At 43.5% G+C, this 16,367-nt stretch overlaps 1 protein-coding gene across 2 annotated transcripts in view; it reads left to right on the top strand.

The window, feature by feature from the left end:
- Positions 1 to 16,367, top strand: part of MYO3B (myosin IIIB) — a 309,308-nt gene that overhangs the window by 108,205 nt on the left and 184,736 nt on the right. For both annotated transcript variants that reach the window (XM_081847505.1, XM_081847504.1), the window contains one exon: positions 13,680 to 13,835. In XM_081847505.1, the coding sequence (XP_081703631.1) occupies positions 13,680 to 13,835 (156 nt within the window). The remainder of the gene's footprint in view (positions 1 to 13,679; positions 13,836 to 16,367) is intronic.

Raw genomic sequence — 16,367 nt, 5'->3', positions numbered from 1 at the left:
TGCTTTGCTTCTCAATATTCTCAATATGGCCTCTGTTATCTTCTCATACCAATAGGGAACCAATGTAAGGGCTCTATATGGCTCTTGGATACCCCATAAGGGAAAAGGGCAATTTTTGTTTACAACACCGCCTTCCAAACAGCTGCAGGGTAGAAAAAGGAAAGCTTTTATTTGTTTTCCCTTAAACTTGGTTGTCATGTTGTGACAAACCAGGAACTGTGGTTTATAACAAACCCTGGTTAGGTTACCAAAGCAGCTTCGGAAATGACAGCTTTAAGCTGGCTTGTTTTGAATCTGCCCAGATGTTGTTTTATAAACCAGGATCTCACATCTGGATGGCACAATAAAATGTCGAAGAAAGTAAGGGGGAAGCTGCCAAAATCTTTCACCCAGTGATGCAAGAAGAGGAGAGGAATAATGAGTCCAACTCTTGCCGCAGCTTGTTCCTGCTCATGAAAATCTTACCAAACCATGGTTTAGGGTGACATACAAAACATCTGATTGTGTTACCATAGGCAAGAAGGTTTTAGAGGCTCCAACTTTATTTATTTATCTAAATTACAAAAAAAAATTCATCCAGATAATCTCAGACAAAAGCAAGTTCTCACTTATTTCATTCCACGGAATGAAAAGGGTTAGCTTGCTTAAGCTACACCTCAAATTCTGTCTTGGTTTCTCTGCAAAACAACAAAACTTTCAAGAAAGCCTCCCTGAAGCCTTGCAGAACAGAGCCGTGCAATTAGCCATCAATCCCTTTGAAGTTCAAAATTCTTTTAAAAAGTTTGCTCCCTTTGAAGAACTGAACAGATAAAAGGCTTAAGTAACTGGAATTGGTCATTTCCTGATCAAGTGTTACTGTGGAGGAGTAGATTAAGAAGGCGCATCCTAATTTATTATCATTCAACCTCTGGAAAGGGTATCTCACATTGACTTGAAACCCTCCTGATTATGACTATGACATATTTCATGGGCAGGTTGAAAAACAAAGGCTGCAACTGTTCAAAACATATGTTTGATACATATTTAACCTAAATTTTAACGACTGCTGCTACTACAAGTATTCTTATACAGCTTTTCAGTGTCTGTTCACATCTATCCTTGCAACTGAATTACAAGTGGGTTTGTTGTTGTTTAGTCGTTTAGTCGTGTCCAACTCTTCGTGACCGCATGGACCAGAGCACGCCAGGCACTCCTGTCTTCCACTGCCTCCCGCAGTTTGGTCAAACTCATGCTGGTAGCTTCAAGAACACTATCCAACCATCTCATCCTCTGTCGTCCCCTTCTCCTTCTGCCCTCCATCTTTCCCAACATCAGGGTCTTTTCCAGGGAGTCTTCTCTTATCATGAGGTGGCCAAAGTATTGGAGTCTCAGCTTCAGGATCTGTCCTTCCAGTGAGCACTCAGGGCTGATTTCCTTCAGAATGTGGATAGGTTTGATCTTCTTGCAGTCCATGGGACTTTCAAGAGTCTCCTCCAGCACCATAATTCAAAAGCATCAATTTTTTTAACAAGCGGATTAGATACATATTTGAGGCCACCCATTGTGGAATCTGAACCAAGGGCTTTTCCAGAAGAGTTTATATAGTACAATATCATTGTAGGTGTTTTATTCAACAGCTAAGTAGGCATTCTGTCATAAAGTAGCCCTTCTGCTGTGCGTTATTGCATTTTTTCGGCACCTGAAGCCTTATATTTTGTCAGCAAGTCATTATAAGACTTGCCCCCGGCTACTTGCTTTTATTGCTATAGTAAAGTGTATGACTGCACCTATTGGGCAATGCCTGTGATGTCACTACTGACAGATACCACATACCATTCACATAATGCAACCTTCTACTTTTGTGCCCAGGGCATTTTGTGAACTTTCTATACTAGTAAGTTTAATTAAAAATTTTGATTGGTGGACACATTCTCCCCCCCCCCCAATTTTTTTTATGGTGGTATCTCGGGTTAAGTACTTAATTCGTTCCAGACGTCCGTACTTCACCTGAAACTGTTCTTAACCTGAAGCACCACTTTAGCTAATGGGGCCTCCTGCTGCTGCCGCGCCGCCAGAGCACAATTTCTGTTCTCATCCTGAAGCAAAGTTCTTAACCTGAAGCAGTATTTCTGGGTTAGCGGAGTCTGTAACCTGAAGCGTATGTAACCTGAAGCGTATGTAACCTGAGGTACCACTGTATTCATTTTATAACACAAATAAACAGCACTAACAGGAAAACAAACAATAGAAATAGATTGTTGTCTTATCCTTGTTTTTTCTAAACATTGTTAGGTGGGCTTCCCCAAGTCCCCCCATCTGATTTTCGTTTTAATGGAGGACACATTCTTGTTATGCTTTCGCCATGCCTTAAAAAGCAGTAAAGTGCCACCTTCTTCTGCTCCTTGCCTGGTCATTTTCTGAACCTTTTTTTCTTTTTTGAAAAACACTTGCTTGCTGGATGGATTTTATCTGGTTATGAAAAACCAGAGTGCTCATTCAGATCAGTTTGCAGCACAAAAGGGAAGAAGAGGAAGAGGAAGAGGAAGAGGAAGAGGAAGAGGAAGAGGAGGAGGAGGAGGAGGAGGAGGAGGAGGAGGAGGAGGAAGAAGAAGAAGAAGAAGAAGAAGAAGAAGAAGAAGAAGAAGAAGAAGAAGAAGAAGAAGCAGCAGCAGCAGCAGCAGCAGCAATCCCAGCACTGTGGCTGAGCCCCATCGCCCTTTAGCAAGATATGTCCATCTCCTGAGCTGTTATTTGGAGTCAAGATATTCCACTAGGGGCTAACCCATATATATTACCCACAGACTTCCCATGTTCTGTGTGGCCATGTGGTCTGCTGAGTGCAGACTGAAAAGTGGTTGAAGCAATGAATGGGATTCTTAGCTTAGGATAACGGGCTACATCTCAGCTGTCCAAAAACAGCTTCTACCACCCCCAAATCCTTCCATCCTCCATCCAGACAAGCGAGAGGAATTGTCATAGTCCAAGAACACATTTCACCTGTGCAAAAGAACTTGAAGAGGGCTCAGAGCAGAACCACTGTCACTTGTAGAAAGTGTCACTTGTGGAGAGAGGATGTGGCCTGGGAATGAGGGATGACCATGGAAGAGTCTCAGGAAGAAGAAGAAGAAGAAGAAGAAGAAGAAGAAGAAGAAGAAGAAGAAGAAGAAGGATGATGATGATGATGATGATTTGGATTTGATATCCCACTTTATCACTACCCAAAGGAGTCTCAAGGCGGCTAACATTCTCCTTTCCCTTCCTCCCCCACAACAAACACTCTGTGAGGTGAGTGGGGCTGAGAGACTTCAGAGAAGTGTGACTAGCCCAAGGTCACCCAGCAGCTGCATGTGGAGGAGCGGGGAAGCGAACCCGGTTCACCACATTATGAGTCCACCGCTCTTAACCACTACACCACACTGGAACCAGACAGAGAGAACTGGGAGGTTGCATTTGGCCTGTGACGCTAAGCTTCCCAAACCCCAATGAAGTTTATTCCCATAAGCTTGGATGACTGGCTAAGAATTTACTCACTTGTAAGTTCTATATTTTCCTCAGAACTGAACCTGAGTCCTCTTACATTTCTCAGTGCCTTCAGCAAGTTAAAACTATTGGGGGGGGCAGGTGCTCAAATAATTTTGCTGCCGGAGGATTTATTGCAGCTCGGTTTGGTGGCATTCCAATAGTCGAGTGTTTCTCTTTCCAGCAGGAAGGATTAGAAATTTATGATACCTGGTTCTAAGGGGTGGATCGATAGATACATAAATGTGTCTTGTGTACTAGAATGTATATTATGCACTTGATAATTGAATACTGTGTAATACACTGAATCCTGCTTTGTGGAACCTGAGTGTAGCAGTAGGTAGCAAAAAAATAAAAATAAATCAGTTGTTTATCATGGCATGCTACTTTTGGACACATGTCCTCAAGGCACCTCTGTTATGGTGGTGGGGTGTGATTTTCCTGAAAGGCGATGCTGCTCTAGAGATAATACTGCCTGGGTACACAGTGATGGCAGGGATCCTATGGAATTGTGATGAAAGACAAAAGGAAAGCAAAAAATGGCCGCAGGCAAAGCTATCCCCGTTTCCCTTAATTTTCTTTTCAACAACAGCAATATCATGCAGCAGTCTGAAGACAGGCAGGTAGTGGGAACAAATGAGCAGATGTGAAAGAGCAGACGCATCGTTGGATCATTATTACAAATGGGTTTCATGATGTGCTTGTTCTCGTCCACCTGTCTGCAGCGTGTGACTGGCTTTGAGTCAGAGCTCCACACGAGAGAAGTAAGAGATGAGCCATTCAGGCAGATGGCTGCGTATGAGGGAAAATGGGAGGGGAAACGAAGCATCTTCCCAAAGAAACTCGCCTTTCAGTGCTCACTGTAACGAATGACTCACTGTACAGTGCTCACTGTAACGAATCGCCTTTCAGTGCTCACTGTAACGAATGACTTTCCCTCATGACTGGCCCTGCTGTTGGGCAGAGTGAGGCAGTTGCCTTAGGTGGCAAATGCTAGGGTGGTGGGAGAAAAGTGAGTCATTCAGGCAGGTGCTTGCTTATAGTAGGGTGAAGGGACAAACCATTTTCCCAAAGGTTTGCTTTTCAATTCTCATAATGTGGTCCCTTTCCCTCAGGACCAGCCCTGCTGTTGGGCAGTGTGTGTCGTCTGCCTCCGGCAGCATATGTTGAGGTGTGTGAAGAGTGAGTTGTGGTGAGGTGTTGGAGAACAGTGCTATATGTGCCTTGTAGCTTGCCCTCGAAAGATTCCATCAACTGTGTCTCCGGAAAATTTTACACATCACTTGGGAAGACAGGCGAACTAATGCCAGTGTACTAGAAGAAGCAAAGTGTCGAAACAATGATTCTTCAACATCAACGTGGTTGGACTGGCCATGTTGTTTGGATACCTGATTATCATCTTCCAAAGCAACTGCTCTATTCCAAACTTAAAAATGGAAAGCATAATGCTGGTGGTTAACAAAAAAGGTTCAAAGACTCTCTCAAGGCAAATCTTAAAAAATGTAATATAAACAGCAACAACTGGGAAACACTGGCCTGTGAGCGCTCCAATTCGAGAACAGCCTTTACCAAAGATGTCATGGGCTTTGAAGACGCTCAAACTCGGGACAAAAGGAAGAAATGTGCTAAGAGGAAGGCATGCTTGGCAAACCCTCACTGTGATCAGCTCCTGCCCGGAAACCAATGTCCCCACTGTGGAAAGACGTGTGGATCCAGAATTGGCCTCCACGGTCACTTACAGACTCACTGTTAAAGCCATCTTCATGGAACGCAATCTTACTCGGCTACGAGTGATCGCCACATAAGAAGAAGCCCTGTGCTCCTATACTAGCCTGCTGTCCTCTGAAGTAACGGAATACAGTTATACCTTGGGTTACAGATGCTTTGGGTTGCATGATTTTGGGTTGCGCACTGCGCCAAACCGGAAGTACCGGAACAGGTTACTTCCAGGTTTTGGCGCATGCGCAGAAGCACCGAATTGCAACCCGTGCATGCGCAGATGCGGCGCTGCAGGTTGCGGACGCTGCAGGTTACAAATGTGCTTCCTGCATGGATCACGTTCGCAACCTGAGTGTCCACTGTATGTTGAATCCATTTTCAACTGCTGGTCCAGTCAGCTTTGTACATTAAATGGGAGGGGTAACTTGTTCATTGCCTCAGTCAGCAAGATTCCCCTGTGCCTGTTTACCCTCCCCATCCCCACTGCCACAACCTTTAAGCCTTTGAAAGACGTGGCTTATAATAATAAACGTTTCTGTTGTTGTGTTGCTGGATTGCTTGTTATTTTGAATTTATCTCGTCCTCTCACTAAAATAGATTCAACATCTCCAATGAGGCTGTGGTGTACATAGAAGGATATAGCTGTTCCGCCCTTCTGTGAGCGACTGGTATAATCTTAAGACCTCCTTTGACAATTAATGTCTCTGTAATTCCAATGAGGTTTTAAAGATTCGGAAAAGAGCTTTGTAAGACTGGAGATGGACATTTGTTATTATTGTTTATATGCGCAGGAGGAAATAATTCCATCCACCTCCCCGTCTGTCCTCAGTGTACGGGGATTTGCCTCAGGGGAGTACAGAGTGGTTCAGCTTTCTTATCGGGAGAATCCTTGGTGGGACTGCTGAAGTGTTTAATGGAGGGGAAAATTAACATCTGAGTTGCAGCTGATTTTGTGACATGCAGCTGCCCGCTACAGATGTGACTTGCTTTGCTATTACGTCTTGTTTAAAGGTAAAGGTACCCCTGACCGTTAGGTCCAGTTACGAACGATTCTGGGCTTCCACACCCATCTCGCTCTATAGGCCGAGGGAGCCGGCGTTCGTCCGCAGACAGCTTCCGGGTCATGTGGCCAGCATGACTAAGCTGCTTCTGGCAAACCAGAGCAGTGCACGGAAACGCTGTTTACCTTCCCGCCAGAGCGGTACCTATTTATCTACTTGCACTTGACGTGCTTTTGAACTGCTAGGTTGGCAGGAGCTGGGACCGAACAATGGGAGCTCACTCCATCATGGGGATTCGAACCGCCGACCTTCTGATTGGCAAGTCCTAGGTGCTGTGGTTTAACCCACAGTGCCACCCGCGTCCCAGGGGGTATGGTAGGACGTCCCTAGTTTCATTGGCAAAATTTTGGAGGGTATGAAGTTATGTGATCCCTGAGCCATCTGAAGGCAGCCCTGTATAGGGAAGTTCTTTAATGCTTAATGTTTTAATATGTTTTTATATATGTTTGAAGCCGCCCAGAGTGGCTGGGCCAATCCAGTCAGATGGGTGGAGTATTCAGTTTCCTTTAAAGCCCTCTTCATGTATTATATGTGTAAAGCAGTCCACATGATTAAGTATCCTGTCCGTTTCCTTGATGTCCAAGCATACTATGAGGGGGAAGCCTATTTGCCTAGATCTCTACCCAAGCGAGCTGCTCTCTGGAGATGTCCACATCCGATGAAATGATAACTAGCATGGAGCCCTTCACATTCATTCACTGCACGCAGATACATACTTTTGGAAGCTTACCAGATTTTTCAATGTGAACTCATTGTTCCTGGAACGTGGAAAGTTTGATAGCTGCTGCCTTGGTTAATATGTTTCTCCCTTCTCCAGTTTAAGAAATAAATGCAAACACTGGCCTATATCTGTTCTGGCCACCATCATGTTTTCTTTGGTGAAGGAGATCTGTTTCTGACAAGATATGCCACCACCTCTGCTTCGGTTGTGAAATCTATTTCTATCCATTTGTTCGTTCGTAAATATTTGTTCACACCAGCTGGTTCCCCTTTCATTCTTCCGATTTGCTGGCTGCAAAAAAATGGCAGTTTACATTGTGCACATAGCTCTCTCTGCCTCAACAATGTTATCATCTGAATGCAAGCCGCTTGCCTGTGAATTAGGCCTCTGTGTTGCTTGTTCCCATCTTAACAAATGCTTCATCTTTGCCTGCCTCTAATTGTGACAGAATGAAATTGGTGCTTAGGAACCTGTAATACTAGATTCTAGTAACCCAACAGACAGCTAATGGCTGCCACCTCTGTTTAACGTAATGACACTAATGAATTCTGAGGATTACTTTTCAGCTAGGAAAACATGATGGAAGGTGCTGGAATTTCAAATTAGGTGATGGATTTGCATCTGTTGAGGCCAATATGCGCAGCATATTTGTTTCCTTTTCAGTATATTTTACTCATATTAACAATGGCCATCCACCATTAGGGCAAAATAGAACCATAATATTAGTCAAAAGGAACATTTGTTAAAGTGACTGTTAAGGTGCAACTCCTTAAGCCTTCTTCAAGTGCTACTGTTAAGCCTGCTGCCCTAGGAGCAATTAGAAGTTGTTATCCTCTCATCAGTGTTGAAGAAAGAATCGAAGGCCAGGCCAATTGGCTTCTGTATGTGGAATGGTAGGGACACCATTGTGTCCTTCACCTCAGGAAGCAAAATGCCTCGGGCTGGCCTTGTTGCCTTGTAGATGGAACAGAACTTCTCCTTTGTGAGCTGACACACAGTCCCATCAGTTGGTGTCGCTGAGGTGATCTGGGATAGTTCTCTAGAGCTGGCATCCCCAAACCAGCCCTCCAGATGTTTTGGGACTACAACTCCCATCATCCCTAGCTAACAGGACCAGTGGTCAGGGATGATGGGAGCAGTATTCCCCAAACATCTGGAGGGCCGAGTTTGGGGGCGCCCGCTCTAGAGCTATATATTATTGATTCCATATGTTACTTTTCATTATAAGGCTAGCAATGCTGTGGGCTTTCAAAATATGTTTTGGGGGAAATGGTTTTGGGAAATACATCATTTTAAGAGACCTAGAATGCTAAACCTTAGAAATCTCCCTGGTCTAGGGCTTCTTCAGTATATAAAAAATACGTCCAGCTTATCTTTGAACAAGAGGAAAGTTCCTAATCACTGTGGTTGTGCTGCCCTATATTTAGCAGTGCCGTCTCATAAAATAGCATGCTTTGTAACCTTAACAACTGCTGATGTGATGCTGGATAGGTTGGTTTGAGAATGGTACATTAAAATGATCTCCTCTGCAAGAACTGGCGACTGGGTGCTAGATTGGTTTAAGGGGGAAGAGTGGCAGCTGCTATGAAGAAATTGCCTTGGATATTGAAAGAGTTCGCCCCTCTCTGGATCCACCCCTGAGTTCTAAAGTCTCCTCAGTAGGACACCCTAAAACCACCATCTGGGCTACAGAACTTATCAAGGGGCCCCAGAGCTCAGTGCAAGTAGGTTCCTTAAGATATCTACAAACTTTTAACTCAAATAGCAGCTATTCCTTTTGCTCGAGGCTGGCCCGGACACTAGGCGAGGTGAGCCCACTGCCTCAGGTGGCTGAAGCCCCTGAGGCAGTGTCCCCATGGGCACCCGCCACCTCCGCCACCATTGGAGAAAAGAAACTGGCGTTGGTCCTGATTTCTGGTGAGATCTTGCGGAGTGTGTGAGATCACACCTGAAATAGGTGCTGCTGCCGGCATGGCAGGTGGCAGCAGCAGCAGGGAATAATAGTAATAATAGTAATAGTAGTAGTAGTAGTAATAATAATAATAATAATAATAATAATAATAATAATAATAATTTATTATTTGTACCCCGCCCATCTGACTGGGTCTCCCCAGCCATTCTGGGCGGCTTCCAACAAAGATTAAAAATACATTAAAATGTCACACATTAAAAACTTCCCTGAACAGGGCTGCCTTCAGATGTCTTCTAAAAGTCAGATAGTTGTTTATCTCTTTGACATCTGATGGGAGGGCGTTCCACAGGGCGGGCGCCACTACCGAGAAGGCCCTCTGCCTGGTTCCCTGTAGCTTTGCTTCTCGCAGTGAGGGAACTGCCAGAAGGCCCTCAGAGCTGGACCTCAGTGTCCAGGCAGAACGATGGGGGTGGAGACGCTCCTTCAGGTATACTGGGCCAAGGCCCTTCCTGATTCATCTCAAATGGCAAAAAAGGATCCGCTGCCCCTGCTTTTATTTCAAGGAGTTCAGGGGATTGTAGTCTTCTAGGAAGAGGGGCTGCTAATTCTCAGCCTCACTAAACTACGAAACCCAACATTCTTTGGGGAAAGCCACAATGGTTGCTCTCGGGTCCTGCTGGCACGCTTCTCATGGGCATTTTGTTAGAGCTGTATTCAACTAACCTGGCCCACTAATGGAAGCCAGTGCGATGGTTTCTGTTAATAGGGCTTCCCCCTTTCCCCTGTGCATCCCTGCCTCTCCCAAACCCTCTCTGGAGAATCAGGAAGAACCCACAGAATAGCATGTTGGAGGAGGAGAGAGGGAATTGTTCCACCTGGCAAGCAGAAATGAAGGAAGAGTGTGATGTTGAATTCCTTCCATGGTAATGGAGAAATCAAGATTTTGTATCACATCATGAAACCGTTTATGATCTCAGCTACTGCAGGTGAAGCTCCTTGGTTTTCCTCCTTCGTGGTTTCCAATGCTAAGCAAGCTCTCTAAGCTCTAGGCAGCTTAGAGAGAAGAACTATAGCTGAAATGTGTATGCACAGCACTGTTCAAATGGGTTCGCTTTTTGTACTGGCCTTTAATTCTAGGACGTCGTCATAAAGAACCAGTTGCGCCATTAAAAACGGGCCATTTTTAATTGCATTGCTGTTTTCTCTTACTGTAGCTGGCGGTTGGTATTTAGTGAGTCTCTCGCCTTTTCTACAAAGGGGGAGATAAACTTGGAAGAGAGACTGACAAGCATAATATTTTTTAGATGGGGCCACAGTGACTTTTCCCTTTTTTTAAAATGATGGGTAAGAAAACAAAAGAAACACAGAACCTATAAAAGCCAAACGACTGATTTCTTTCCATGGGAGGGCAGGAGTGGTATTTATAACCTCTGCAGGAGGATAGATATAAGGTGGTTTTTGTTGCTTTAGCTTTGATATTAGGAGGCTCCAGTTCACAGGGGATACTAGAGTCTCTTGATCGTTTGTAAAACAGAATGTTTTCTAGGCTTTGCTTTGAAGTATACAGAAGAGCTCTGTGCAACCAAATATTTTTGAAAGATATTTCAACAGGCAGGTGTTACTTAAGGATGATTCCTTAAAGATAACAGAGGCTGGGCTTAGTGTCGTGAGTATATTTTGTCCTTTTCTTATTAATGAAATAATTACAGGCATTATGTAGTGTGTGTGTGTGTGTGTGTGTGTGTGTGTGTGTGTGTGTGTTAAACACTACATTGTCACTGATGCTGATCACCTGTTGAACTTTTAAAATATGCTGTTTTTATTGCCCGGCTGTGTAAAATGGCTCTCATTGTTTGTCCCAAAGCAGTTTTAAAAGTGTTTATGTGAAAACAATTGCTTCATGGGGCATTGGTAAATCTGAAATACAGAATTAAACATGTGAATCTGAAAATGCGCAGTCAAACAAATTCAGTTCAGGCTGGAACTAATATGAAACTCTTGAAAACTATAGGGTAGGTTCAGGAAATAATTATCATGGTACATTAGAGCTTATATTCTCTTGGTTCTCAAATGGTTCTCTAATACGACTGAACCAAATCAAGTTTAACAAACTAACGTGATCAGACATAATAGGGTGTGTGCTTAAAAAGAATTTTTCTGACTCTTCTGTACATTTCTATATTTAGAACACATTATTTTTGCTTAATCTGAAGCCATGTTATTCTGAATTCTAGCTTCTTTTATGCCTTGCCAATTGCACAGTGTCAAGTTTTATAGTTAGAATGTGTTCAGACCTTCAAAGCTCTCTGCCTTGTATTTCTTCTTAGCAATGAACTATTCTTTTCTGATAGTTTCTTTTATTAAGCCGTTTATTTATATTGATAAACTAATTGAGAAGCCTCCAGACTGAGCTGAAACTAGTGATCCCTGAAGTTAGTTATGACTGACGTGTTAACATTCTTTTCTGTGACACTTTTATCTCAGATAACATTAGCAGGATTAGGACCTCTGCCTGCAATTACAGCTAAGCATCACAGTGACTGTGTTTCCTTTAAAATATAATGCCAAATAATTCTGGTCAGGTTTGGCTGGCTTGTTTCATTCAACCAACACCTACAATAGTCACCTCACTCAGTTATCATTCAATAATACATGTGAACAATGGGTTATAAAATTGTTACTAAAATGTTTCTAAACCTATTGGTCTTGGCAGTAAGAGCTGCTCAACAGTGGAACAGACTCCCGCAAGAGGCGGTGGAATCTTTCCTTGGAGATTTTTAAGTAGAGGTTGAATGGCCCACCCATCATGTATGACCTACCGTATTTTTCGCTCCATAAGACACACCTGACCATAAGACACACCTAGTTTTTAGAGGAGGAAAACAAGAAAAAAAAATATTCGGAACAAAACAGTGGGTGTATGATTTTTGTGGTTCCTGCTGTGGCCACAAGACATGTGATCTGATGGAGAATTTGGGGTGACCCAATGCAAAAATCCTGAGGATCCATGTGGATCCATGCCTTGTAACTACGTTTTTGCGCCATTGCAGCCCCACGCAAGAGTAGGTGCGTGATTTTTTTGGTGCAGGCTGTAGCCATAGACATGCTATGTGATCTGATGATGAATTTGGGGTGACCCAATGTAAAAATCCTGAGGATCCATGGGCTTTTACCTCCCCCCTCCCAGGCAGCCTCTGCTAGTGTCCCTTATCTCTCTTCTGATCCCACTGATCAGCTGTTTCCTGTCAACACTCCCTTCCCTCTTGTTTTCCTTAGTGTCTTTTCCTTAGCTGGAGCAGTTTTTTGCTCCTCCTTTTCTTCTAATTTCTCTCCTTTTTGCTTTAGTCTTCCTGTCCCCCCCCCCTTTGCAAGTTTGCTGTCTTTACCTCCCCCCTCCCAGGCAGCCTCCTTTATCTCTAGTGTCCCTTATCTCTCTCCCCGATCGGCAAACAATCAGCGGCTTTGTTTCAACACCCACTTCCCTCTTTCAAAAAAGAAAGCATGATCTGCTTTTTGCCCCTGGGCAATTCGGCTCCAGGGACCACGCATTCACTCCATAAGACGCAGAGACATTTCCCCTTACTTTTTAGGAAGAAAAAAGTGCATCTTATGGAGCAAAAAATACGGTAGCTGAGATTCCTGTCCTTGAAATCCCTCCAACTCTATGATTCTATGACATGAGCTGTAATGTTGCACTCTGAATTCTCAAAGGGTATGCGTGATACCAACTCCCCCCTCCTTTCCTCCCTGCGGTAGCCTATCCCATATTCCCAGAATCTCTTCAAGACACACGTACATGGACTTCTGCTTGGGGAATGTTGGAAATCACCCAATATTTTATTCAGGTTTTGTACTTTTTAAGTATAGTGCTGCATGAAGTTTAGTGACTCTGTTGAGATGCTTGTTCCCACGTATAAGACACCCAAGCATTTCATACATTATAAAAGTCTGTATGCAACAGCAAAATAGCAGAAATCAACAGTGGGGAGTAGAGTAGAGTAACTGTAATCTGTTTGGGTATTTTAGATTTTGTATGCTATATATATACACACCGTATTTTTCCGTGTATAACACAACCCCTATTCTTTGGGACTCCAAATAAAAAAATCCCCCATATGCACTATCCGTGTATAAGACGACCCCCAGTTTTAAATTTGAAAAAATAGGGGGGGGGGAAATACAGTCTTATACATGGAAAAATATGGGGGGGTGTAGTTTATTTATTTGGTTTTTCAGATTAAAATTTTACACATAGCCAACAAACAACATAAAAGCAAGATTCCCAGGAATCTCCTGGACTTCCCTACTCCTCTTTGTGGGTCCTGTTGTTAATCATTTCCTCCTGCATCTTTTATGATAATCCAAATCTTTTACCTCTCCATTGTGCCATTAAACTACAAATGATATTCCAATCCTACTAACAATCTTAACTGTTTATGATGGTCTTTAAGATAAGTTATAAATTTTTCCCATTCCTTATTAAAATTTGGGTCTTCCCGATCTCTGATTCTTGTTAGCCATTTCAGTATAATCCATCAACTTGGCCTGCCATTCTTCTCTGATAGGGACTTTATCTTCTTTCCATCTCTGGACCTAAATCTTCTATGTTTTAAAGTAGGGTTGCAAAAAAATATATTTAAATCCCCTTGTGTTTTTTTACTGTTTTATCTTTTGTAAACTGCTTTGTGACCTTTTACAAACAGTTTCTAACAGAACTGAATGCTTCTGTCCATCTATGTATAAGTAACTTAACTCCTGCATTTTTCAGGTGCCTAATCAAGGACTTCGAAAAACGCCCATCTGTCACTCACCTTTTGGAACATCCCTTCATAAGACAGGTCCATGGCAGAGACATGGCACTCCAAAAACAGCTGGCAGATCTCATTCAAGCACAACAACATTTAGGCTCCGTAGCCAAGACAAGGTACTGTTCAATTTCACTATAGCCGTACTACAAAGTTCCAGAAATTTATGACTTTTAATTGTCAGACATATATTGCTTATGCAGATATCATATAATGCCTTAAAGCTTTTTGCCCTGGTCCACCAAGAAGGATCAGGGCAACCGGAGGAACATCTCAATGGGCATTCCCGTCGATGATGCTCATCTCAGCTACCCTTGAATCAGCTAGAAGCATCTTGGTGACCATGGGGCTGCATTGCCTCATCTGGAGCCACCAGTTCTTATGTATGACAGGTTTACCCATAACTAGAGCTGCTATATTGTTCTAATTATTATGGATCCTTACATACAGTAATTACAACATTCCATATAAATGGAGAGCTTCAAGACAGTGGAAAACAACTTTCTCATTCATGTCTTTTAATCGCATTCAGCCGTAATGAAAGCATCACATTCCAGTAGTTTCTTGGATTTACTGCTAAGACAAACAATGGCATGCAAGTGTTCATTAATTAATAAATGAACTCTTAGCAGGGAACATGCTCATGTTTTGTGATTTTCGGGAGGGCAGAAGATTCAAAATGTGAATAATAAAGTGACAGTGGTGAAACGTTAAGAGTCCGAACCTTGATGTTTTGGTTCACCATTGGCCTAATATTACCACTAGTATTCATATATAGCTGGGTACTTAATATTCATCAGGAAAACCTTCTTTTCCAGTCCAATCTAGGGCTAGCTGCAGGGAATATCTCTTGGTTTCATGGTTGTCCAGAGGGTGGCAGGATTTCGCTGTTTTCAAAGTGAATTTAAATGCAAATGAAGTCTCTTCGGCTTCTCTGCAATCATTTTGTAATATGAAATTCGTCTGGCTGCTAGATAAGCTGTAAACCATTATTGTAAATAAATACCTGCTAATGTTGATGAAGAAAATTAAATGTCATGATTCATAAGTCATAAAAATGTATGTGCATATCCAGCCAGAGTGAATGTGCTATTTGAAAACCAAAGGCCTTTAAAAAAAAAATCTTTAAAAACAAAGTAATAGATGCAGTTTCAAGGTGAGTGTGACTTTCCTAATTTCACTGCAACTGGAATTATTCCACATGCTTCTAAAGCAAGGGTCTAGAATGGTCAGACTTGCTCCAGGAGGCTGGTCTTTTATGTTTCTTTTCCATCTCCCCCTCCTTGTTTTTAAGTAAACTGTCTTATGAATTCTCTCCCTGCTGATGGCTGCCGTTTGCAATTTCAAAAGAAAAAAGCCTGCCATAGGTGCGAACTTGGCTGCTGCGCCAAACACTAATGAAAAACATAGACACGTGATTCCACACTCAGATAGAGAAAATAAAAGACTCTGAGTGCACTAGCCACATTTCTCGTTTCATAATCTGTTTTGAGAGTATACCTATATGGGTGATAAAAGCCCACTTGTCTGCTGTAAGAGGCCTGGTCTGTGCACCAGCAGAATAAACAGAACTCTGAGGTGGAAAAGTGACCTTTGTCACTTCAGACTGCAATGGGTGAATATCATTGCTATAATGAAGTATAGTTGTCTGTGGCTAGCTAGGTGCTATACTGAATACAATGTCTGGACAGCTTGTTCAGTGGTGCAGGTAGGTAATTTTAGAATTTTAGACTCCGCATTTAATAGTCATATTCTCCCCTCCTTTAGATGGCAATGTGCACTACTACTTTCTTCAAAATACAGTAAGCTTGCATCTTGGGAGGTCACGGGCCACAGGGAAGTTAGGCTGGCCTCAACCAGAGCCAGGGCTTTTTCGGCTGTGGCCCCGATCTGGTGGAACGCTCTGTCACAAGGGACTAGGGCCCTGCGGGACTTGACATCTTTCCGCAGGGCCTGCAAGACAGAGCTGTTCCACCAGGCCTTTAGCCAGGGCACAGCCTGACTCCCTCCTTTCGTAATCCTCACAGAACTCTAGCCCAATGGTTGCCATTAATTTGATTCTGAATTGATTTTAGAATGAATTGATTTTAGAATGCTGTGTTACTTTTACTGTTGTTAGCCGCTCTGAGCCCGGCTTCAGCTGGGGAGGGCGGGATATAATTATAATATTATTATTATTATTATTATTATTATTATTATTATTATTATTATTATTATTTATTGCTGTGTTTGGGGGCCTTCCTGCTCATTCTACTGAACGGATTCCTGGACTTCTGCTCCGACTGTCAGGGGCAGAGGAAGGGGTGTGTGGTGGGGGTGGATCGCCCCGGGTGTCTTCGCTGAGGGGGGTGACATTTGGCACACCACCTGCCTGTGACTCCCAAGCCTACCCTGAGCCATCGGGGGAAGGGCGGGAACTGCACCGCTTTGCCAGCGGCCTTCCCCCTTCGTTTTAACAGCTCAGGGGAGGCTTGGGAGTCGCGGGCGGGCAGCGCGCCGAATGTCTGCCATTGGCGGCTCGCTCTGCCCTCGGCTGCAATGCTCATGCACCCGAGCGGCTATCCTGCGCCTGCAACGGCACCCTCCGCTCCCTGCCCCCCTCGGGAGCACGCTCCGTTCCCCTCGGGAGTGTGCTTGTCCTGGGCAGTGCA

Source organism: Podarcis erhardii, assembly GCF_964252035.2.
Source record: "Podarcis erhardii genome assembly, chromosome: 1".
In the NCBI taxonomy this organism is placed as follows: domain Eukaryota; kingdom Metazoa; phylum Chordata; class Lepidosauria; order Squamata; family Lacertidae; genus Podarcis; species Podarcis erhardii.
This window is presented reverse-complemented; position numbering and strand designations above follow the sequence as displayed.